At 37.5% G+C, this 24,461-nt stretch overlaps 2 protein-coding genes across 2 annotated transcripts in view; one reads left to right on the plus strand and one right to left on the minus strand.

The window, feature by feature from the left end:
• Positions 1 to 1,420: 1,420 nt before the first annotated feature.
• METTL14 (methyltransferase 14, N6-adenosine-methyltransferase non-catalytic subunit) lies at positions 1,421 to 21,246 on the plus strand. Its single transcript, XM_083367037.1, has 11 exons — positions 1,421 to 1,547; positions 5,341 to 5,429; positions 6,604 to 6,691; positions 7,963 to 8,043; positions 8,697 to 8,784; positions 10,171 to 10,261; positions 11,640 to 11,781; positions 12,717 to 12,809; positions 15,310 to 15,426; positions 19,692 to 19,902; positions 20,755 to 21,246. The coding sequence occupies exons 1-11, from the start codon at positions 1,482 to 1,484 to the stop codon at positions 21,057 to 21,059; spliced, it is 1,371 nt and encodes a 456-aa protein (XP_083223163.1). The 5' UTR covers positions 1,421 to 1,481; the 3' UTR covers positions 21,060 to 21,246.
• A 925-nt stretch (positions 21,247 to 22,171) lies between these two features.
• The window catches only part of SEC24D (SEC24 homolog D, COPII coat complex component), a 70,245-nt gene continuing 67,955 nt past the window's right edge, over positions 22,172 to 24,461 (minus strand). The window contains exons 22-23 of the mRNA XM_083367359.1: positions 24,306 to 24,395; positions 22,172 to 24,150 (exon numbers count right to left, since the gene is read on the minus strand). Of these exons, the coding sequence (XP_083223485.1) occupies positions 24,010 to 24,150; positions 24,306 to 24,395 (231 nt within the window). The 3' untranslated portion in view covers positions 22,172 to 24,009. The remainder of the gene's footprint in view (positions 24,151 to 24,305; positions 24,396 to 24,461) is intronic.

A 24,461-nucleotide genomic window follows, 5' to 3' on the forward strand; every position in this document is an offset into this window, starting at 1 on the left:
TAGAGGGAAAAAAGGAGTAGGGGGGGACATGCTAGTATTTGAGAAGATGCCACAAAGAGTAGGGGGCCAATTTATTTCCCAAAGCATCAGAAGGCAGGACAAGAAAGAATGGGTGAAAACTAATCAATGAGAGAAGCAACCTGGAATTAAGGAGAAACTTCCTAACAGTGAGGACCATTAATCAGTGGAACAGCTTGCCTTCAGAAGCTGTAGATGTTTCATCACTGGAGGTTTTTAAGAGACTGGACAATCACTTGTCTGAAATGGTATAGGACAGGTTGTCAAACTGGCAGCTTGCAGGCCGGGTGCATCACGTACAGGCCACACCAAGGGTCCGCAAAGGCAAAAAAGTCACAATACGTCATGATACATCATGTGACACAATCGAGTTTGACATACATGGTATACGGTCCCCTGCTTGAACAGGGGGTAGGACTAGAACAGGGTCCCCAAACCCTGGTCCGTGGACCGGCACCAGTCCGCAGCACGCCAGAAACTGGGCCATGCGAACAAGCCCCATCTGTGGGATGCAGGCAGCACACAAAACCGGACACCCTGCAGTCCATGGAAAAACTTGTCTCCATGGAACCAGTTCCTGGTGCCCAAAACGTTGGGGGGCACTGCACTGGAAGACCTCCAAGATCCCTTCCAGCTCTATTCTGATTGATTGACTGAAAAGCTTAAGGTAGTATCTATTTTTAGGACCTCCAAAAATGTAATTTTTTTTCTTGCACAAGGTTGTTTAAATCTGTTAAAACTACAATAAATTATGCAGAGATGTATCATGCAGAGATGTATCACTATAGGAAAAAATAATTCTTTTTTCCCCCAAAATATGCTTATTCTGATTTTATACTTTTCCCTAAATATTGCAAACTGTAAATGAAAATTTTATTCACTGCAAACCGAATGACGTAGCAATACAAATGCCTCAACTGTCAGAAGTAAACTTAAACAGACAGAATGCAACTTTTGTGCACAAAACATCGGTACATTTCTATGTTAAGAATGTGCGATCGGTCCCCCCTCCCTTCCATGTTTAAATAATTATTTAACGTTACCAGATATTTAGCGCCAATTCTTTTTTTTAAAAAAAGAATGATTTCGGAGGCTGATTTTATCACCCGCAGTGAATACAGTATTAGCCTATGCTACAATATAGCCCACCCTCGTCTTGGAAAAGGAAGAACGCATGCTGTTTTTTAAAAAAATAAAATATTGTTCATGGTCATTTCATTGGTAAAAACGATTTGCAACATGCACATACTTCTCTAGGAAGCATTCCTACTCTTGCTCAAGCGCGCGGAAGCAGAACTTCCAGCCTTCCGCCAGAAGTTCAGAAACGACGACATTGCTCGTTTATGACGCTTCTTCATTCCCACTCTGTTTCCGGTCAGCGGTTCGGGAAGTGTCGCGCGAAGAAGGCGCTGGAGAGGCGGCGACTTCTCAGTTTACGACTTTGCCGGAGGAGGAGGAGGAGGATGAACAGCCGCTTGCAGGAGATCAGGGAGCGGCAGAAGCTACGCCGGCAGCTTTTGGCTCAGCAGGTACCCGGTGACCTGGAGATCATCCTTACGAGAAAACTTCCGACCTTCGGGAGGCCGATCTTTTGCGTCCCGTGGTTCAGGCTTAAAAGGAAGGCGGGGAAAATGTCTCTCGGGGGTCTTTAGTACACAGTTGTGATGTACAAACCTACTGGGGCTGCGTGGATTGGAGTCATTTCCGATACTGCTTTGCCGCATGGGGAAGGATGGAGGCAAAGCACTAAGTTGATCCCCAGTGGAGTACGAAGACTTACACCTTTTTTTTTCCCTCTCTCAAGAAATGCCCGTTCTAGTTTTGCATACTGCGAGCATGTTATGAGGCTATTGTAAACCTAATAAGTAATTTTAAAAAAATACAGTAAGAGTGATTGTGTTTGTATGATGAATGATGTACCTAGTTGCTAAGTAGGTAGTAAATTAAGTAAATTTTGCCCCGTTTATGACTTTTCTTGCCACAGTTGTTAAGTGAACTAACTTCGCCATTGACTTTGCTTGTCAAAAGGTTGCAAAAGGTAACCCCCAGGGCGCACTGCAACCTTCATAAATATGAACCAGTTGCCAAGAGTCTGAAATTTGATCATGTGATCATGGGGTGCTTCAATAGTCATAAGTGTGAAAAATGGTCATAAGTCACTTTTTCCAGTGCTGTTGTAACTTTGAATAGTTACTAAACAAATGCAACATTAGGACATTCAATTACATGCATTCAGCATAGAAAACAATAGAATAGGAGAGTAGAAACAGTTCTTTGTTTTCAGCATTTTTTATTCAGAGCTAAACATGCAGTAGAAGCAGGTTCTATGCATGCAAAAAAAAAACACGTAGAAGGCTCATTTTGTTGTGAAGAAATATGTGTCATTGCCACACAGTCAGCTTGCTTTTACTGCTACATATAAATCAAGTACTCTAACAGCAGAATCAGGAAAGGATTTTATTGTCTCCTTTGTGTATTCCCTAAATTTATGGTCAGCAAATATTTCACTGGTCCTTTTTATTCCTAAAACAGGCAAAGGGTTAATCTTCTATTAATAACATGCATGAATAAAGGTAGTCTAGATACCCAGGCAACTAAGATTTGTGAAATAACATTTGTGCATTAGCTATTTGAGGAAAGGGGATAGGAAATATGTGTGCATATGTATCTGTGTGTGTGTGTGTGTGTGTGTGTGTGTGTACACACACACACACACACACACACACTGTTTTTTTCTATAAAAAAAAGGTGCCAGAACTCAGGTGCTGTCACTGGGAGCAATGCCGGTGTGTGTAAGAACCCCCTCTTGCTATGGCGTCGCCGCCTGTCCTTTGCACCCCCGCCCCTGTGGCTTGGAGCCACAGGCCGCGGGGATTCCCCTCCCCACAGCCACCGTGGGGATTCCCCTCCATGCAGTTGCCACACCACAGCCCATGCTGAGCCCCTATCTGGAGATGCTCTGAACCCCGACCCAAAGTTGTGTTCCTCATGGCAGCGGTCTCCAGCGCTGAACAGCTGACGGCCTCCGGCACCGTCCCTGACACCAACTGAAGATGCCCCAGCCATGGAGCGCTGCTTCAGGCCACCCGGCGTCTCCAGCGCCAAACAGCTGATGGCCTCTGGCCCTGGCACTCGTTCACTTACTGCCCTGTCGCTTCCAAACGCAGTAAGTGAGCGAGCAAGTGGCATTTGGAAGCATTTAGAAGTGACGGGGCAGTGAGTGAGTGAATGAGCAAATGGCATTTGGAAGCATTTAGAAGCAACGGGGCGGTAAGTGAGTGAGTGAATGAGCAAATGGCGTTTGGAAGCAACGGGGCAGTAAGTGAGCGAGCAAGCAAGAGGCCTTTGAAAGAGATGGAGTGAGTAGGGGAGAGAGACTGAATGAGGTCCCTTTGAAAGAGATGGAGGAGTGAGTGAGAACAACTGGAGGCCTTTGTGAGCAAAGTGTGAGTCAGTGGGGGGGCTTTTGCGAGTGAAGGGTGAGAGAAAAAGGGGAAAGTGAGGGGGAGAAGGGAAAGAGAAAAGGCACTGACCTCTGACTTCCTCTGTTGCAGGAGTAGAAGGAAGCATTAACACTGAACCTCAACTTTTTACTTTTCTATAACATTATAAACTAGCCATTTCTATAACAGTAAATGCTAATGTATGATTCACTTTTCCATTGGATGAACCATTTCTGTTTCTTGGACTTTTCCTTCTGTTATTTTTCTTGTGAGGTTTTTGTTTTTTGTTTTTCTTTTTGGAGATATCAACTTTTAAATGCAGTGTGTTAAAGCAATTCAACACGGATTTTTCCTTTTTTTCACAATACAATAGCCTCTCATTATAATAATTGAGAGCCAGGGTTGCTAGCAAAAGTAAGTGCTGAAGTTAATTTAAAGGGATTTGATAAAGTAAATCATAGTCTCCTTTTTGATAAAGTGGGAAAAATGGGCTTAATGGCCGCACTGTGCATGCATTCACAGTTGACTTCAGAGTCATCCTGGTGAGATAGCATATAAATTTAATAAATAACTTTTTTTTTCCAAATGCCCCTATCAGAAATTGAATTTGAATGAAGTTTCAGAAAAGCAAATGCTCTGGGCTGGTGGTACTAACCCCCCAAAGATCTAGCATGGGATAAATGAATTCTTCCTAATAAAAATAACTTCCTGCCTTTTTCTAATCATCATTTCTTCCCTACAGCAATTTGAAAAGTAAAACAAAGTGAAACAAACCATTACTCCCTCCATGCAGGGAAAATTTCCTTGAGTCATACTTGGATATCCTATTTGCAAATAATATCTTACTTACCTAGTTGAGATGGTGTAGTTGGGGAGGAGGGAGGAGTGCATAGTTCCTGCCTTCCCTGCAACTTGCCTGTGCAACATTTGCTGGCCGGTGTTGTGATTCAGCGTCAGCCTGTGGTACCGGCAGCTGAGTCTGATGACTCTGAAGAGGAGGAGGAGGAGGGGTTTGGAGAGCCTTTGGTGTCGGAGGCTCTGATGCACTGCAGGACTCTCAGCCTGGCCCCTCCCATCATGTTCCTCATCAGACTCAGCCGTGTGAGCTGAAGATGATTCACAGCTGGATCTATTCAGGGATGCTAGGAGCAGGAGGCAATCCAGCAGAGCAGAACAGAGAAAGGCAATGAGGCAACTCGGTGAGAGGAGGAGAAGGCAGTGAGAAGCCACACCTTGGGACTGCTGATAAAAGGGGAAGGTGTGGGAGGTGCTGGTTGCTGAAGGCAACCGTTTGAAGATCTTCTGCTAGAGTCCTGGTCTGTTATTCCTGTTTAACTCTTGTTTGAACATTTGGTTTAACTCTTATTTGAACTTTTGATTTCTTTGTAAATAAATTTGGTTAGGTTTTTTTCAGCCTGTTGACTATAAAAAGGGGTTGTGCCTGACATTCAAACAGGGGTGGTCGTAGGCTGGAACAGAACAGCCAGGTCTTTTGGCGCGCTCAGCAGCAATTCCTATTGGCTTTCAAAAGCCAATAGCATAGCTGACTCAGGAATTCTGGGAGTTGAAGTCCACGAGTCATAAGAGCCAAGGTTGCCTACCCCTGCAATAGGCTTTTGAAAGCCAATAGCAGCACAGCTTGTGCAAAAGTTGTTTTTTTTTTTGCAAAAAAAGGTGTCAGAATGCCGTTCTGAGTGTTCTATGAGAAAAAAAGCCCTATATATACATATACACATACATGCATGCATGCATGCATGCATACACACACACACAAAAGTTACTGATTTATTATACAATTTATAATATAATACTAATGGTTAATGTAATATTTCCTCTGTAATCATCTTCTTTTCTCTTTTCTTCCCCCCCCATATTTTAGTTGGGAGCTGAAAATGCTGATAGTATTGGTGCAGTACTAAATAGCAAGGATGAGCAAAGAGAAATTGCTGAAACAAGAGAAACATGCAGGTTTGCATTTAGTGATTTATTACTCTACATTTTATGATGCAAACATCACAGAAAGAATTGATGTTCCTGCTAGGAAATTTTATTTATTTATTTATTTGTTTGTTTGTTTTTATAAACCGCCCTTAGTTAATTTTGCTTGTTATTATTTTAACCCAAATTAAGTTTTCAATTTCCAATCAAATGTTTGAAAACAGATTCTATCCTAGAATTTGAGTATTTATTTTATTTGGTAAATTTATAGTTTGGTAATACATAGTAGTATGAATTTTATATAGACCAGTGATCCCCAATCATTCCAGGTCCATGGACTGGCAGTGGCAGCAGTGGATGGTTTTGTACATGCAATCTAGCTACCACAGCACACGCAAATAAAGCTTTGGACGGTAGCCCTCTTCTCTCGCAGCTTGGTTCCCAGACGGCCTTGGGCCACTGTTGACTTATTTTATGTATTTACCTATTTAATATATCTGTGATAAGGTTTTATGTAGGAACACCGTTGTATCATTAGACATGCAATTAGAAGAGAATAGAATTACAATAGTTAATATATATCAACACAGAAGAAAAGATTATGCACATGTTGAAAATTCATATATAAAAGGAAATAAATTTAAATTGTAGCTAGCCAAAGTTGAGAAATGAAATAAAGAACATTTTCATTTCTTTTCATAATTATGATTTCCACTCCTGAATGCCAATCAGTTATCTTGAATTCTCAGAAGGGAGAACCTTTTTCAACAGAGTTCTTTGAAGGGACTGCCTTATTTCAATCCTTTTTTATTTGCTAAAAGGCTACTGAATCTCCAAAGAATTCTTTTTATAGCAATAGCATTTAAGCTTACGTACCACTCCATGGTACTTTACAGCACTCCCTGGCTGGTTTACAATGTAGAAACATTATTTGCATATTGCACCCAACAATCTGGATCTTTATTTTACCAACCTTGGAAGGATGGAAGTCTAAGTCAACCTCAACCTTGAGCCTTGTCAGGGTCAAACTCCAGGCTGTGGGCAGAGTTTGCCTGCAATATTTTTATAAAAAGATGGTGCTAAAGGTGATACACCTTTAAATTAACTTTTAAATTAATTAAAATTAATTTGCTTAAATTAACTTTTCACAGCATCTTATGAAATTTGTTTTATACTAACATACTTTCAATATTCATGTTTCTAGGGCTGCTTATGATACATCTGCTCCAAATTCTAAACGTAGATGTCCTGATGAAGGAGAGGCTGATGAAGAAGAAATAGAGGAATATAAAGTAAGAGTGTAACTTTTTTTTTTAAAAAAAAGACAACCTCTTTCTAAAATAGAAATATATGTTTTGAATCTTTCTAATAAGAATCATTTTGCATGCCAAAATCTTTAACATTTACATTAAAAGGTTTGATTGTAAATATTTAAAAGCATTTTTGTTTGTTTTCTCTTTAGAAAAAAAATTAACACCCCATTCACAATAGAGATTCTATGTGATTTAAATACAGGTAGTCCTTGACTTACAATAGCTCATTTAGTGACCATTCAAAGTTACAACAGCTCTGGAAAAAATGATTTATGATTGTTTTTCACCTGTAGGACCACTGCAGCATCCCTATGGTCACATGATCAGAATTCAGATGCTTGGCAATGGATTCATATTTATGATGGCTGTAGTGTCCCATGGTCATGTGATCACCTTTTGCAGCCTTCTGACAAGCAGAATCATTGTGGAAGCCAGAGTCACATAACAACCATGTTATTAACTTAACAACTACAGTGATTCACTTAACAACTCTGGCAAGACAGGTCATAAAATGAGTCAAAACTCATTTAACATATATCTCAACAGAAATTTTGGGCTCAATCGTGGACATGAGTCGAGGACAACCTGTAATAGAACTATGAAGAAAAAACAAACACCCAACAGCTATGGAACCAAAGAAAATCACAACAAGATGTAATCTATTATAATACCTGAAGGGTTAGAAAGATCTGCTTGCCTTCTGACGTACTGTCAATGAAATCCAGTGTAGTATTGTGGCTGAGACATTGGATTGTCACTAGGGAAGCCCACTCTCAGCTACAAAAGTTAACCAGAAAACTTTAGACCTATTATTCTTACTCAGCACTGAGAAGGAATTGTATGGAAAAATAGGATGGGGTGCTACACATGCTGCCTTGAGCTCCTAAAGAAAGGGCAATCTAAATAAGTAAGTCCTTCAGTGGCAATAGTTACACGCATCCTTAACCGGTTTCAAAAGACATATCTCTGATAGAGTGATTCATCCAACAGAAAAGGTATATGATATGAAAACATTTGGGTTTTTAAATCATTTTCAATTTTATTTTTCTTGTTTAAACAGTGTTTTTGGGAAAATGTAATTGGTTCACCGACTGCTTTCCCAGACTTACACTGGGACTACTCATGATCTGCTGTTTCAGGAAGGCAGCATTCATAGAGAGCCCTCTTCTTTCTTCACTAAGAAGTGGAATGCTAATGAGAAGAGAAACACCCTGTTTCTACACACACATAAAATGTGCTTTATTCCAAAGGATGAAGTGGAGCTTCAACAAGATGAAGAGAATCTACCATATGAAGAAGAAATTTACAAAGATTCCAGTACTTTTCTTAAGGTAAATAGATGTTATGATTTTTAAATGTATTATGTTTTTATATTTACTGATTTGTATTTTGTTATTTGCATTTGATATCTTATTTTTAAATTCAGAGGTCTTTAGTTATTATATGACTGAAAAGGGCTGAAAATAAATTTACAAATACTTCAGCTTTAATTTTCTACCTTCCACTTGGATGTTATTATTAAGATCTCTGGTTACACAAATTTAGGATTTGAATATGCTTTTAAGATCAACAAAGATCACAGGCACTTTATTCATCTATTTCAATGTAATCAACTTGAACAATATTTCAAAGTTGCCATCAATACAGGAGCATCTGCTGTACCAATTTATGGTTTGGTAGAAAGCAGAGAAAACATCTCAACCAAAAATAGCTTTTTCTTCATTTGGGGCATTATGTGCTAAAGAAAAATACATTATTTTGAATATATAAGCAATGCATTCTTTGTTGAAAAAGAGAGAAATGGAATATATAGTCCAGTGGTCTTTATTAAAATAAATTATTATAACAGCAGTCTGTAGTAATAGCTAAGAGTCTAGGAGACATGGACAACTGTTTCCATATGCAGGTAATAATATCAAATCAGTGTATCAGTGATGTGCCTTATTTTGCTAATGTTTATTCTGAGGTGATTTTCTTTCTTTAGGGGACACAGAGTTTAAACCCTCATAATGATTACTGTCAGCATTTTGTGGACACTGGACACAGACCTCAAAATTTCATCAGAGATGTGGGTATGTCACAGAAATTTATAATAGAAAATTTCTATGTACAGGCAGAGGTTTTATTTATTATTTTTAGAATAGTACAAGTTTTCAGTTTTCTAATAAATATATTTGAACTATCAGATGAAAAGTAACAGTGGAGTTGGGCATTATGTTTAGACAACTTGGGGCATTATGTTTAGACAAATATGAGTAATAATTGGATTTTAATAGAGGTAGTGATTATCGATTGCATGATCAAAGATTTCCTAGTTTTAAAAGAAAGGTCTGTTCCTGTAATATAGTGGCCATTGGATGCTTTGTTTCTTTTTTTAAAAAACAAACAAACATTTTCTTAAGTTTTCTCATATTTAATACGGAGGCATCAGTGTGAAATTTAAAACTCCTGTTGTGAGCAGAAAATAAGAATTATATTTCAGGTTCGGTAGTCCTTAATTTACAACCAGTCACTTAGTGGCTATACGAAGTTATGATGGATCCTGAAAAAGCTACATACAATCCAAATTTGAAGTTCTGATATCCACTTCCATGGTCACATGACCATATTTGGGATGCTTGGTTACTGGCCTACATTTATGGCCATTTGCAACATATGTCATGTGACCACATTTTACTTCCTGTTTCTGGTAAAAATAGTGGACAATGGGTCTTAATAAACATGTTAGTTTTACAACTGCAACATTTGATTAACAGGCTTCTCTCCAACAAAGGTTGTAAACTTGTAAAATTGGGTCTGGTCACATGACCCACTTTATAGCCATCATGTCATTTGGCTGATATTGTGTACTCAATTTTGATCATAAATTGAGGATTACCTGTAATCATTTTCATTGAAGTAGCTATCTCTTAAAATATAGTAAACAATTTGTATTAGCTGTTATTATAATCAAAATTCTTAATAAAAATTATATATAAAAAATAAAAAGACAGTAAACGGTCACAGTTAAGTAGCAAATTGGTGGTATCAACAGTTGTTTTGAATTGTACCGAGCCAAAATAATACCAGTTATGCCATAAATAGTTTCAAAGAAGTAAGAGCTCTTATTACTCCTTCAAAATCCAGAAGCAAGACATTAACTTGCATTCAAGCAAGTTAAATTCTGAAAACTAATAAGAAGAATTTTATTTTATGTACATTGTGTACGCATTGTGTTTCATAGTAATTTAAGCACATTCAAAATAAATAATATATGGCTTTGGAAGACATGCACTGAAATGGCTAAGACTCTGGAAAATATTTTTATTGTATATTTGATTAAATTGTGCTGAGCTCAAATCATAACGAAAAGAAACAAGCATAGCTGTGGCCTAGTTCAAATATGTAAAGATGTCTATTTTGTGAAACGTGCTTGAAAGTTATTTCTGTAGTATAACATTTATGTGTTTTTCTTTTAGGTTTAGCAGATAGATTTGAAGAATATCCAAAACTCCGGGAACTTATCAGGCTGAAAGATGAGCTAATATCTAAATCTAACACCCCTCCAATGTAAATACTTTGAATAAATTGGATTATTTTGTCTAGACATGCTTATTTTTAGTTGACTGCAAATTAAGATTTTTCTGTGAACACCTGTTGACAGTGGGAATGTTTTATTCTTGGGTTGTGTATATAAACTTCAAAATTATCGATCCATTTTCTTTGGTGTGCTTTTGACCATTTTCTCAGATTTTCTTTTTCTTTTTCCTTTTTGCAAATATCTACAGTCCATTATCCTTAAGTTTGAAATGTGTAAATAAGATATGTTTACTACAACAATGGATATAAGAATTTTTTTTGGTGTAAAGGCTCCCTTTTAAGAAATCAGGAATAGATAACTTGTGGCACTCCATCATTCTTTAGGAGCAATGCTAATAGATGGGGAAATGTAATTCAAGAATATCTGTTATCCCACAGGTTGCCTAACATAGTCTAAATAACTTTTTTGAAGAAAGAAAAAAAGCCATTGAACTGCCTCCCATATTAAACAGCAAGGCTTGCATTTCCAAAGTTAGAATTCTTCTTGTGCATCTCTCATACTTGGTTCTTATTTGTTTGGAAAGCTCCCAACTACTTCAGAAAATTTTTTAAAGGTGGTGGGGCAGATATGAAGCAGGAAGAATCTGTTCAACTGATGGGATAGACCGCTGAATTATTTGATACAGCCCATTTAAATTAATTTTGGAAAAAAGGTGGAAAGTGGGTTTTAAAATTTAACTTGTGCTTATTTTAGAAGTCGCTTATCCCAAATTAATTTTTATTTAATTAGAATGGTAATTTTATAGCAGTATTTTAAAATTTTAATATGGTAATGGTAGCCAGATTAGCTTTCAACATTCAGTTTGTGTACTAAGCTAAGCAGTGATCAGCATTTTGTTTGCTAATTATTTTACAAATGTGAAATGCTTTCCAAAGCAAGAAAACTGCTTTTGTGTATAAAGTACTGTTTTCAGAGTGTGTTGCATGTATAAGTAATATATCTCAATCTAGGAAAATTGCACAACTTGTTTTAAAAGCCTTGGTGGCGCAGTGGGCTAATGCCTCCTTAAGTAACACCAGCTGCCTGCAATTAGTGCAGGTTCGAGTCCCACCAGGCTCAAGGTTGACTCAGCCTTCCATCCTTCCGAGGTAGGTAAAATGAGGACCCAGATTGTTGGGGGCAATTAAGCTGACTTTGTAATAATGCCGCTTGGTGTGTGTGTGAAAGCCCTAATAAGCAGGCATATACATAGAATGAAGGCTACTGCTAAGCTTGTAAGCCGCTCTGAGTCTTCGGAGAAGGGCGGGATATAAAAAAAAATATTACAGTTGGAGAATAGACATTAAGAAATTGTCAACCTAGAAAACTAATCAAATCATAACAATGTATTTTTCATTTGTTTGGTAGGTATTTACAAGCTGAACTGGAAGCTTTTGATCTTCGTGAACTCAAGTCTAAGTTTGATGTGATACTTTTAGAACCACCATTGGAAGAATACTATAGGGAGACTGGCATTACTGCTAATGAGAAATGCTGGACATGGGATGATGTGAGTTTGCTACAGAAAACATTAAGACTGTTTTGTTTGTTATTGTTTTACATACGGTAAGTTGGCTTTTGAAATGCCTTTTTGTCTAGCTGCTTTTCAGATTTCCTGTAAATGTTCTTTCCTCACCCTTTTAAAATATGAAAGATGAGCAATACCTTCATTTTTAAAACCATGCATTAGTAGTAATTCTGTCATGTTAACATTTAGCTAACTTTAAAATTGAAGCTGCAGTAGGCTACTGTCTATCATAATCTATTTCTAATTGGTAGATTAGAAATAATTTATACAATATGCAATTATGAGGCAATAAAATAAGAATTGTTGCATAAAAATAATATGAGCCATTAGAATCCCTTACTTACTTTTCTTAGAACAAAATATGTAAACAAACTTTGAATCTTTGGTAGTAATCATAAGGACACTTTTTTTTAAAAAAATCAAGGTTTGCTAAATAGCATGTGCCAGATAAATTGGTCTGTGTGTTGTAATCAAGATAATAGGAAAGAAGCAAACTTCTGCATTTGAAGTATTGGTTGAACTTCATAATAAAAACAACCTTGTAGCCTTCAATCATGAATTTTTTATATGAAATCTCTGAATTTGTATTAAAACCACTAATCTGTAATAATTACAGAAGTAATACAGAAATAAATTATAAAGAAATTATTTCTGCATCTTTGCCTCTATATCTAGAGCTGTTTATGCATTACTGATATCAAACATGAATGTCTACATGGTTGTATTTTCTTTGCCTTTATTTTTGACACTCTGACAATTCTCAAAATGTAGGAAAAAACTGGTGTATTATTTAAGAAAGTTCATTTATTTATTATACAATTTCTTCCTAGTGCTTTCCCACAAGTGCATAGTGTTTGCTACACTCTGCTGTGCAAGTGTTTTTGCTTAAAACATTACATGTTTTCTACCTTTTGCAGATTATGAAGTTGGACATTGAAGAAATTGCTGCCCCACGATCATTTGTCTTTCTTTGGTGTGGTTCTGGCGAGGGTCTGGATCTCGGCCGGGTGGTAAGATGATGTACTTCTATGTCTAATAGCAACTTATTCAGTGAAGCATTCAGATAAGGCCAGCATATACAAAAATAACTGTCTAGAGTCTCTGACTAAGAATCAACTACAGGAAGTTTTGAAAGCCAAATCCTACATATATTTGTAGGGTCCATTTTTGTCCCTGTGGATTTTACTCCACTAATTATTGCTGACTATAGTGGGTGGGGCTTATCTCCATTTGAAGGACAGTTGAGCCAATGCTGTCTGAAGATATTTCTGCAGTCATGTGGCCAACATAATGTTATGGAATGCTGTTACCTTCCCACCGAAGGTACTTATTTATCTACTTGCATTTGCATGCTTTCGAACCAGTTGGCAGGAGCTAGGATGAGGACATATGATGCACAGGTCTCAAACCTGGGCTGTCGGCAAGCCCAGTATCTTAACTGCTAAGCAATCGACCATTCTCTATACACTGTGAGCATATTTATTAGGGAAGTTATATTTTGGAGGATTAATTTTCTTATTGAACAACTACAGTGTTCTCAGTCAATCCAAAATGCTAATAAACCTCAAACCTCAAGATAGGAGAATATCTATGTGTGCACAATTATTGGACAACTATTAGTGTGCAGAATTATCATGCAACTAAATGAAAAATGAAAATTTGACCATCTCACTCATTTATTTGCATCTGTTAAAGTGAGAATAATAAACAATTCAAAATATACAAATAAACATTCCTGACATTTCAAAAAAAACAGTGACCAATATAGTCACCCTTCTTTTCAATAACAGTCATAAGCCTTCCATTCATGGAGTCTGTCAGTTTCTTGATCTGTTGACGATCAACGTTTTGTGCAGCAGCAACCACAGCCTCCCAGACACTGTTCAGAGAGGTGTACTGTTTTCCTTCATCATAAATCTCCCATTTGTTGTGATTCTGTGCCAGCCTGTGATCCTGGCAGCTGAGTCCGGGGAATCGGAGGAGGGGCCTGGGGAGCCATCAGAGTTGGAGGAAGGGTCTGATGAGTTACAAGACTTACAAAGTGAGGAAGAACCTGGCCCCTACACTCGTGATCAAGCTGAAAGCCAGCTGTGCTGGGAGGCTGAGTCAGACTCAGAGGAAGCACAGCTGGAAGACCTCAGAGATGCAGGTAAACGTAGACAGGTCACATGAGTAAATCAGAGGGAGGCAATGGGGCGACTCCAGGGGAGAAGGAGAAAGCAGTGAGAAGTCATGCCTTGGGGGCTGCGTAACAAAAAGGGAATGTGTGGGCAGGGCTGGTTGCTGGATGCAACTGTTTGCAAAGAACGTCTGTGTCAAGAGATGATGGTCTGTTTATTTTACCAGTGAGTTATTTCCTGTTTTGGCTCATGCTCCATTTTGTTTGTGGACAAGGTCTGTAACTCAAATAAAAAAGGGTTTATTTTTCCAGTTTACTGTTAAAAGAGGGGTTGCCTTGTGAAGTAACTAAGGATGTATGTAGGCTGGGACAGAATACTATTAAAAAAGGGCTCCCAAGTTCTCAATAGGGTTTTGGTCAGATGAGGAAGGAGGCCATGTCATTATTCTTTCACCTTTAAGGCCTTTACTGGCTTAGCCTCGCAGTGGAGTATTTCAGTGCATGTGATGGAGCATTGTTCTGAATAAAAATCATGGTCTTCTTGAAAGATGCAGACTTTTTCCTGAACAACTGCTTGAAAATAGTGCCTTTTAAAAACTGACATTAGGTTTGGGAGTTGATTTTGAGTCCATCTTCCACCTGAAAAAGCCCAACTAGCTCATCTTTAATAATATCAGCCCCTATCAGTATCCCATCTCCACCTTGCTGCCGTCTGAGGTGGAAAATATGCATAAAAATGATGATATGGCCAAAATGCCCACTTGCCTAATAATTGTGCACAGAGTGTACATACATACATATATGCATACATACATACATAAAATTGTGCCATCAGTATGTTTAATGCCATAGTTAATAATATATAAATCACTCATTAAGTGATATGCAACATATTTAAAAATGTTGAAGGATTCAAATAAATACATACTGTAATGGAGGCATTGCTTGAAAATTGTTAATTGTTTGAAGTTTAGTAATCTGGTCTCTAGGAAAACTACAGAAGAAATCAGGTTTTTCTTTTAAAAAAATTGAATTAATAAATTGGATTATATCCAGAGTTAAACCTTAGTTGGTTAGCAGTAGTGGAGCTTCATTTTCCCTGTACTTATATTTCAGTCCTGTAAAAGACAATTACAGTTCCTACTGAGTAGGATAGACTATAGATTAGGAAAAAGGAGATCTCATATTGAGCTCAGAGATAAATTAGTGACGCACTATCCCATTCAATAGGATCCGCCAACAGTCTCTTTAGGAAAAATTAGTGAGTGAAAAACGAAAAGAAGGAATTTGTTTTCAGCAGCCTTGTTATCTTTGTCTAAATTTGGCTCCAACACATTGTTCTCGTGCTTTGCTGTATTGTACAAAAATTCTGTTTTGTTGAACTGTGCTAGTGTTTGCGCAAATGGGGATACAGAAGATGTGAAGATATATGTTGGATTAAAACAAATAAAAATAATCCTGGGAAGACCAAGACTCTAGACCCCAAAGCTGTTTTTCAAAGAACAAAGGTACAGTACATCTTTGAATTTCTCTTTGTCTTCTCCCTGCACTATGTCGGTGGATGCTTTTTAAGTGCTCTGTTGCTGTTGATGGTAATTTTAGTTTTATGAAAATACTTGCAGAACAAGTGGCTTCACTTGCTACTTAAAAATGCATTTACAAATGAAAGAATGATTGAGTGAATGCAGTATTGAACTTCAGTCTACAACATGAAATTTTGGAAAGTTCTGGGACACACTTATTCACTTATTTTATTGAAAATGCAAATCAAAGCATCGTGGAAAAAATTAGGCTTTTCACCTTTCAGGGAGAGGATGGAAGAGGTGTAGAATACCTTTTATAGCTTTCGTTCTGCTGAACAGTTGCTGTAGTTGGGAGTTCAGTGTTCAGCTTTCATATTCTATGTTGAGATTTAAATTAAATGAAGGTAAGGGAGAATTCTTCTGATTTTTTCTAGAATAGCATGGGGCTGTGTGTTAACTTCTTCATTCAGTACTTCGGCAATATTTGGACCCTTAACTATTGCTTTGACGACTGTACTTATTGTTTGAGCAATTGTTTTGTAAGGAGAGCAGATTTTGAGATATTTCCCTACGTTTGACAGAATTTCATGAAATCTTCCTCATGCTTTATCTTACCATGGACCATAAAATAAATACAGGTAGTCCTTTAGTGAATGTTTGAAGTTACAATAGTGCTGAAAAAAGTGACTTCTTACTGGTCCTCACATGTATGCAGTCTTTCCCTAGTCACTTAATCAACATTTCAGTGCAAACTCTCAAGCTCCTCTCAAACTCCTCCCACCCAGCTTCCCCGTCCCTGCCTGTTTTGGCGATGGCTACCCAGGACAGCAGTGGCTGGCTGACAGACTGCTGAAGACCCAGAGCCTCTACTTCAGACCAAGCACTGCTGGCACTGCCAGTGCTGCCGAGGAGTGTCAATGTGCAGGGTGGCCAAAAGGGCAGAGATGGTGGGGAGAGAGGTGGGTGGAGGAAGCGCTCCTGCAGTTATTAACTGCAGGCAGGCAGGCAGCTGAATGCTCAAATTTTGATCCTGTGGCCATGGGGGTGTTGCACTGGCTGTAATTTTGGAGACTGGACATACGTAGCATTTGTTCAGTCAGTGCTGACATAACGTCAAATGGTTGCTGATCAAATAGTCGTTAAATAAGGGCTACCTATATTTGTGTATGTCTTTTTACTCTGTCTATTTCTAAAGCATTTTCAAACTACTTTTTTATCAGAACATTTAATACAAAATTAACTATTTGTCAGTATTTAAATTATTTACTATTTAAAATTTATATGTACCTTGTGCTATAATAATTCATAAACATAAACCTGCTGGTCAGGAATGTTTAGTGCAAAATGCCTGAGCATTAATAAGCTGGAGAGAAGAGTGAATTGATCTGTACCCTAATGAAATCCCAACTGTAGATGTTCATCTTATTTCCTATTTGCACTTTTTTTTTGACTGCTTGTGTGAAATCACAATTCCACCTGGCAGAAGACATATGGTCTTGCAGCTGGTAACTTCATTTGAGACTTGTTTACTTTTGTCAGTTTTCTGAATACTAGTGCTAATGAGATTTATAGAATTATTTGGACAATGTAAAGATTCATTGCGTGGATTCATGGCTGAGGCAAGTAGCCTGCAGGCTCTCAGTAGCTAAATGTCAGCACTTGTGGGGAGGCAGGACTGAGATGGCAAGTGGGCTATGGACCATGATTGTGAAAAGACTTCAGTAAGTGACGAACCACAACCACACTGCCCTAGAAAATAGTTTCAGAGGGCTATTTGAGCATCTTCCTCAAGACTATTCCAAACTGCCTCCTAAAATACCTCTTTCCTAGAAGAAAAAGAAAAATTAGGTTCCTGAAATACTCAGTATCATTTTTAGTAATAGCAAATACTGTGTCACTAAACATTTTTAAATATATCCTGATTCTCATAGAAATAAGAAAAATATTCCATAATCCTTGGTGGAGCAGTGGGCTAATGCCTCCTTAAGTAACACCAGCTGCCTGCAGTTAGTGCAGGTTCGCATCCCACCAGGCTCAAGGTTGACTCAGCCTTCCATCCTTCCCAGGTAGGTAAAATGAGGACCCAGATTGTTGGAGGCAATAAGCTGACTTTGTAATAATGCCGCTTGGGGTGTGTGTGTGAAAGCCCTAACAAGCAGGCATATACATAGAATGAAGGCTACTGCTAAGCTTGTAAGCCGCCCTGAGTCTTCGGAGAAGGGCGGGATATAAATGGAATTAAAATAAATAATAAATAAATAAAATAATCATGAATAATGATTATGTCTTAAAATTATTTGTTATTTTTATGGATTTTTTGGAGACTGCAAGTCTCAAAAGAAAAGAAAAAGTAACCACTAGAAATTTGTGTGCTGTATTCTTTTTTTTTTCCTTAATCAGTTACTTCCACAGTGGCTTTGAGTCTTTTTTTTAAAATCAAGGTCTAGAAATATTAGCACTGACATATCAACATTCTGCAACTGGTGATTCCAGATGTGTTACCATGATGTTTAGGGATTATGGGAATTGAAGTTCAATCCATCTGGAAGTTGCCAGGTGAGAGAAAGTTGGTCTTAAGACAGTATCTTGCCTAATCCAAGTAGTGTTGCTTGTCAGAGATAGTAAAAGTGAACTGTTTTCTATATCTGAAGGGACATCTTCCCTGGTCTTTCAGAATTTGGAACTTACAGAGCTTTTGGGAGAGTTCTGGAAATGATTATTCATCTTTAAAGGTAAAGGTAAAGGTTCCCCCGCACGTGTGTGCTAGTCGTTTTCGACTCTAGGGGCCGGTGCTCATCTCCGTTTCAAAGCCGAAGAGCCAGCGCTTGTCCGAGGACGTCTCCGTGGTCATGTGGCCGGCATGACTAGACGCCAAAGGCGCACGGAACGCTGTTACCTTCCCACCGTGCTGGTCCCTATTTTTCTACTTGCATTTTGACGTGCTTTCGAACTGCTAGGTTGGCAGAAGCTGGGACGAGTAACAGGCGCTCACTCTGTTACGCGGCACTCGGGATTCGACCCGCCAAACTGCCGACCTTCTGATCGACAAGCTCAGCGTCCTAACCCACTGAGCCACTGCGTCCCTTATTCATCTTTACTTTACTTTAATTTTGTAAAAACCATCTGGTGGCTTCAGTAAAGCAGCATTTAATAGTTTGTGGGAAATTGCCCTTTTGGCTATCATTCTTCTGAAACCAGATAAATCTATCTGCCCCAAGGGTAACTGTGTAGACTTCCCACATAGAGGCCTTCCAATACGATCTTTAAAAAGAAGATATAAAATGTCATTGTCTGTTTCTTTTCTTTCTTTTTTGGGGGTGGGGGAAGGGGAGGCATTAAAACCAGTTTGTTCAAACTCCATGTTGTATCCATATTGTGTTCCATAAAACACAGTGATACTTCTGGGGATGTTTTAGACTCTGAATGTTTACTTCCCTTTACTTGTGATTCATGAGTATATACTAGGAATATGCAGGGCTTTGAAAATAGTTTGTAAGAAAGTATTTACTATAATTTCAAAGCCTATTTGCAAATCTGCATGGAACTGTATTGAATCAGATGGGTTTGAAGTAGCTCATAAAACATTTTGCAGGTTTAGTGTGTTTTCTATTGCTTCTGGAGATGTTAAGAGATAATGTACACTATGCTGAAAGTTATGTAGACACATACACACTGCTGAGTATGGGTTGAATAGTATGATGCGTTCTTTGACACAGATGTGAATAATTTGATCAATAAAAATTATCGTAGCATTTAACTCTACTCAGGGCAATAATTTGGATGGTAAAACAAGCATTACTTTGGGTCAATCTTCTCCTAACCTACCACATAGGTTTGTGGTTGTGGGGAAAAATTGTACAAGTGCTGTATGTACTTGCTTGAGCTTTGGAGAAAAGGCAAAATACATAACTAATAAAATCAATGTAATGAAGTACTCACTGTAGACTTCTTTCTTTTCTTATCTTGGAGTGTGGCATTACTGATTTTATAGCAAATATTTTTATTTCAGAACATTTTCCTGGGGGTGACACTTTTCAGATAGGGATTTCCATGTTCTTACTGCTGCTTAATGATAATTGTTTTAATATTTTATGGAGATGTAAAAAAGCCATAAAACTTTTTGTCCATGATGATTTTTGATGAATTACATAACTAAAAAGTCACATTCTCTTTTAATTTCCCCTATTCCTCCCATCCTTTTTGATATACTTTTGCTATAAAAGAAATATATGTTTTTGTTTTCTCTTTAGGAACATTGCCTTATGGGCATTAAAGGAACTGTCCGCCGTAGTACAGATGGGGATTTTATCCATGCTAATGTTGACATTGATTTAATTATCACAGAAGAGCCAGAAATTGGTAACATAGAAAAACCTGTGGAAATATTTCACATTATTGAACATTTTTGTCTTGGAAGAAGGAGGCTTCATCTTTTTGGACGAGATAGCACCATCCGTCCAGGTTATTCTTAGTCTTGCTTTGTACTAAATCATTTCAAAAACTTTATAAATAAAATTAATTTGTGTGTTTTAGAAAAATGTAGATTTTAGAGAAGTAGTTATGGCTTCCAATGCAGTATAGTGGTCCAGTTAAGCATAAAGGACAACTTAAGTTCTTGATCCCAAGCCCATTTTCTTATTAAATGACTGCAAACATAATGAAGATATAGGCATTCAGCTGGTAGGCACAAATGTTTTTTTGCTCAGAATGGTTGCTGAGCGTTCCAAATGTTCATGCATCTTGAATATTGCTCTATACTCAACTGTGTCATTTCATATAGTAGCAGTTCAGGCATTCCAGTCATAGAATACATCTTTAAAACTAGCCACCGCAGAGCTGTTTAATTGAGAACTCCAAACAAAAATAATTTCCCATTTCTATATTACAGTATTTAGATGTTAAGGCAGAAATACAGGTATGAAACTGACATATAAGTTGAAATAAACATGAAAGGCAGAAATATATCTATCACTTCTGGGTATGATACGTGATTTTTAATAATTTTATTAATAATTTAGAGTGATTATGTGTTTTAAAATGTCTTACTAGCAAGCTAAAGAGGGGAATGTCTCATAACATTGAAATACTGTCCTATTGAATTAATTTTAAGCATCTGTGGTTTTCAAAAATGACATTCAGCTATATCATGTAATGTTTTATTGCTAATTCTACTTGCTCTTATTTTATGGGAATAGTTGTTTCTACTCCTACTGTGACATTAAAGTAGCATTAAAGAATCAATCAGGAAAGGATTAAGGGGTACAGTTTTGTGTGTGGCTCACTCTTCCCTTTTGTCCCCTTCCCTCCCCTTAGGCTGGCTAACTGTTGGACCCACACTCACAAATAGTAACTTCAATGCCGAAACTTATACATCATATTTCACAGCTCCCAACTCCCACCTGACTGGTTGTACAGAAGAGATTGAGAGACTCAGACCAAAATCACCACCACCAAAAGATCGAGGAGGTGGTGCACCAAGGGGTGGAGGAAGAGGTGGGACTTCAGCTGGTCGTGGAGAAAGAGGCAGAGAGAGAAACCGGACTAATTTCAGGGGGGAAAGAGGTGGATTCAGAGGGGGACGGGGAGGTACTCACCGGGGTGGCTTCCCCCCTCGCTGAACAGTGAGAATCTTCATCTTTTTCCCTGCCTTTATCCCACTGAGTTTTTGTTTTAAAAATACAGTCTTAGTTTGCAATATTATTAGCAGCTCACTCTAGAGCTGCTCAGCAAAATATTTTTGTACCTATTATGAACCAGTCTTGTATAATAATCCAGATCTTACAATAAAGCACATTTACAGTGGAATTCTCTGTTTTGTTGCAGCTGTTTCATTACCTGAGTAGGTAACATTATTAGTGTATTTTCTATCAAGTACATTTACTATCAAAAATGATTTCCACATGATGGCTTTATTTTTAATTATAAACAATCTCCGTGAGCTGCATTGGCTTCCGGTTGCCCTGCGGGTGAGATTCAAGGTGCTGGTAATGACCTATAAAGCTCTAAATGGCTTGGGTCCGGATTACCTAAGGGAACACCTGCTGCCGGCATCAACTTCCCATCATCCTGTGCACTCCCACAGGGAGGGCCTTCTTAGGGTACCGCTGGTCAAGGAATGCCGGCAGGTTATTCCCAGGGGAAGGGCGTTCTCTGTGGGCGCACCGGCCCTTTGGAACCAACTTCCCACGGAGCTTAGGACTGCCCCCGACCTTCGCTCATTTCGCAGGGACTTGAAAACTTGGTTTTTTGAGCTGTCTGGCCCAGACTGAGGGGTTTTAATTATTTATTAATGGGGTTTTAGTTTAAATTCAGGGACTTAATTTAATCTTAGTTTTAATCGATTTTAACTTTGTATGTTATGTATTTTTAATTTTTCCCTGTAAACTGCCCTGAGTCCTACGGGAATAGGGCGGTATACAAGTTTAAATAATAAAATAATAATAATAATAATAATAATAATAATAATAATAATAATAATAATAATAATAATAATAATAATAATAATAATGTTTTGTATTTTTCAATATTGTGGGGTTTTTAAAAAAAAACTTAATTTGATATTAATCATTGTTTATAAACACTGAAATATTTCTAGGACAAATATTGCTCTTTCTGTTACTTTTCATGTGACTGAATTATATTACAACTTAGGTTCCAGTAATAGAAAATAGGTGCTCCTACTAAGGGAAATCTCAAATATATATTAGAAACAATTATTAATATTTTGTTCGTGTGTGTGTGTGTGTGTGTGTATTTCAGTAACATGTTAACAGAAAATAGTTTTTTAAAAGGGGGACTTTTAAGTAAAGTACATTTCTCTTGAAATGGATATTGTAATGCTATATTGCTTGTTGTCCAAGAAACGTATGGTGAAAAACCACAAACCAAATGTGAGATAGACAAAAAATTTAAAATCCTTTAAAATAAACCAGAATTTTAGTCATGATTGATTGAAAGCCCATCCTGATAGATATCCAACCAACTGCATATGGGACTACCAGGTAATCCTTGACTGATGACTACAATTAAACCCAAAAATTTCCATCGCTAAATAAGATAGCTGTTAAGTGAGTTTTGCCTCTTTAACAACCTTTCTTGCCACAGTTGTTAAGGGAATAAGTTAAGTTATTGTTCAGTGATTGTGGCTTCCCCATTGACTGTCAGAAGGTTGCAAAAGGTGATCACATAACCCCTGCACACGGCAACAGTAATAAACGTCAGTTGCTAAGCATTTGAATTTTGATCACATGACCAGGAGGATGATGTAACGGTTGTGTGTAAGTGTAAAAAACACTTAAGTCACTTTTTTCAGTGTCGTAACTTGCAACAATCACTAAACAAATGGTTTTAAGTCAAATACTATGAAATGGCTTTAGTAAAGTGTGAACCCAGCCATTAATCCCCAGATCATGTGATTCTCAATATGACAGTGTAAAACCTGAAAAAAACATATAGACAATGGGCTAATAATTCTAAAGCAGTTAAGAGAGTTATATATAAACATGCAGTTTTAGTCAAATAAGGAACTTTTATTTTAGGAATAAAGTTAACAATAGTGTTTTTCAAGTAGTAGTACATTTTCTAGGTCTGGGAAGTTAGTGTATTGAACAGGTTTAAATGTTTAAGTGTTAATTTACTCCCAACAGTCATTCTTTAGGTAAATTCCAGTAATAGCAATTGCTACTTTGCTTTTTGCAAGGCTTTAAATTTTGCTACATCCTAAACAAAAGTATCCAAAATTCCTTAATACTGTCTCATAGAGAAAGTGTTACAATTCAGTTGTTTTGACTAATGTACAGTAACAGGAGTCTGGAGTACGTTAAAGTTTTGGCAGAAAGGCCTTGTGAATATGTTGAGGCTACACTTGGACATGGTCAACACTACATGGTCAATTTGCCCTAAATACAAACTGCATGTAAAAGACCTAACCCCCCCCCCCACCAACTGACTGCCTTCGTTCCTCATTTTCTTTATCATCGCAAGAAATAATTAGTTTTAAAAATATTTACAAAATCAACAGGTGATTGGGAGGCACAAATAGGCCAGTTATATCTGGAGAGCCACAATTTCCAGTGGCCCCAACCTTTGGATGTTTTGCTGGGGCTGTATACTCCACTATTTTGAAAGCTATGCCACAACACCACAGCATGAAAAATAATAAAATAATAAAAAGCACGAGAAAAAAGCTATTAGGTCAAAATGTACAGTAAAAAGGACCAAAAATTATATGAGTAATACAAATCATATGTAACAGGGCTTAATGCTTTGCAGTTTATTAAAATTTGTGAAATGAGAACTGCATGTTTTATATAGATTCCCGGATTTCAAACCTTGCCATTACAAAACTTCCTTTTAAAGAAGGATAAAGGCTCTCCCATAGGAGGTATACCTGAGCAAATATTTGCCTAGTTTACATAATTATAGATGGCTACATTATTATGAAACAAAGCACTAATCTACAAAATTAGAAACTGTACAATAAGGTAGCAATATTAAGCACATTGTGGTGGTAGTTGGCCATTCTTGAATAGGTTCTGAACAAATGCATAGAACCAACATCAAAATTCATTAGTTGAGAAGCTGACATATTTCTTTATGAACACAACATAGGAAGTCTACATAAGAAGCTCCTCCATACATGTTCTTGTCTTCAATCAAGAACTGCTTGAAAACCATCTCTGTCTGCTCTCGTTGCTTCACAATCAGAATCTTAAAAAAAAAGTTTAAGAATGAACAAAATGTACAGATGCTGCTTTGAGTTATTTCTCAGCTTAATTAAACAGCAAGAAAAGTTAAGGTTCTTAAAATGTTCTCAAAGGAGGGAATTAGGCAATCAGAGAGTAACTTTTTAAGTAATCTTTTACCTTCATGGAATAAGGTGTTCTGCTTTGGAGCTGATCTATTATGGATCTTAGTTTTGAAGAATAGGGATTATCCAGTTCTGGAAGATGTGTCTATATGTAATGAATACACATAACAGAATTAGCACACATGAAAATTGCTATTCTGGCAAAACAAAA

The sequence above is a fragment of the Vipera ursinii genome (genome assembly GCF_947247035.1).
Source record: "Vipera ursinii genome assembly, chromosome: 7".
NCBI classification, from domain to species: domain Eukaryota; kingdom Metazoa; phylum Chordata; class Lepidosauria; order Squamata; family Viperidae; genus Vipera; species Vipera ursinii.

Bases quoted from the DNA above. Each gene is read 5' to 3' on its own strand.
- METTL14 (XM_083367037.1), top strand. From the start codon at position 1,482: ATGAACAGCCGCTTGCAGGAGATCAGGGAGCGGCAGAAGCTACGCCGG. The intron at 1,548-5,340 runs GTACCCGGTGAC...CCCATATTTTAG, and splicing joins GGCAGCTTTTGGCTCAGCAG to TTGGGAGCTGAAAATGCTGA. The intron at 15,427-19,691 runs GTACAGTACATC...TTTTCTCTTTAG, and splicing joins CTGTTTTTCAAAGAACAAAG to GAACATTGCCTTATGGGCAT.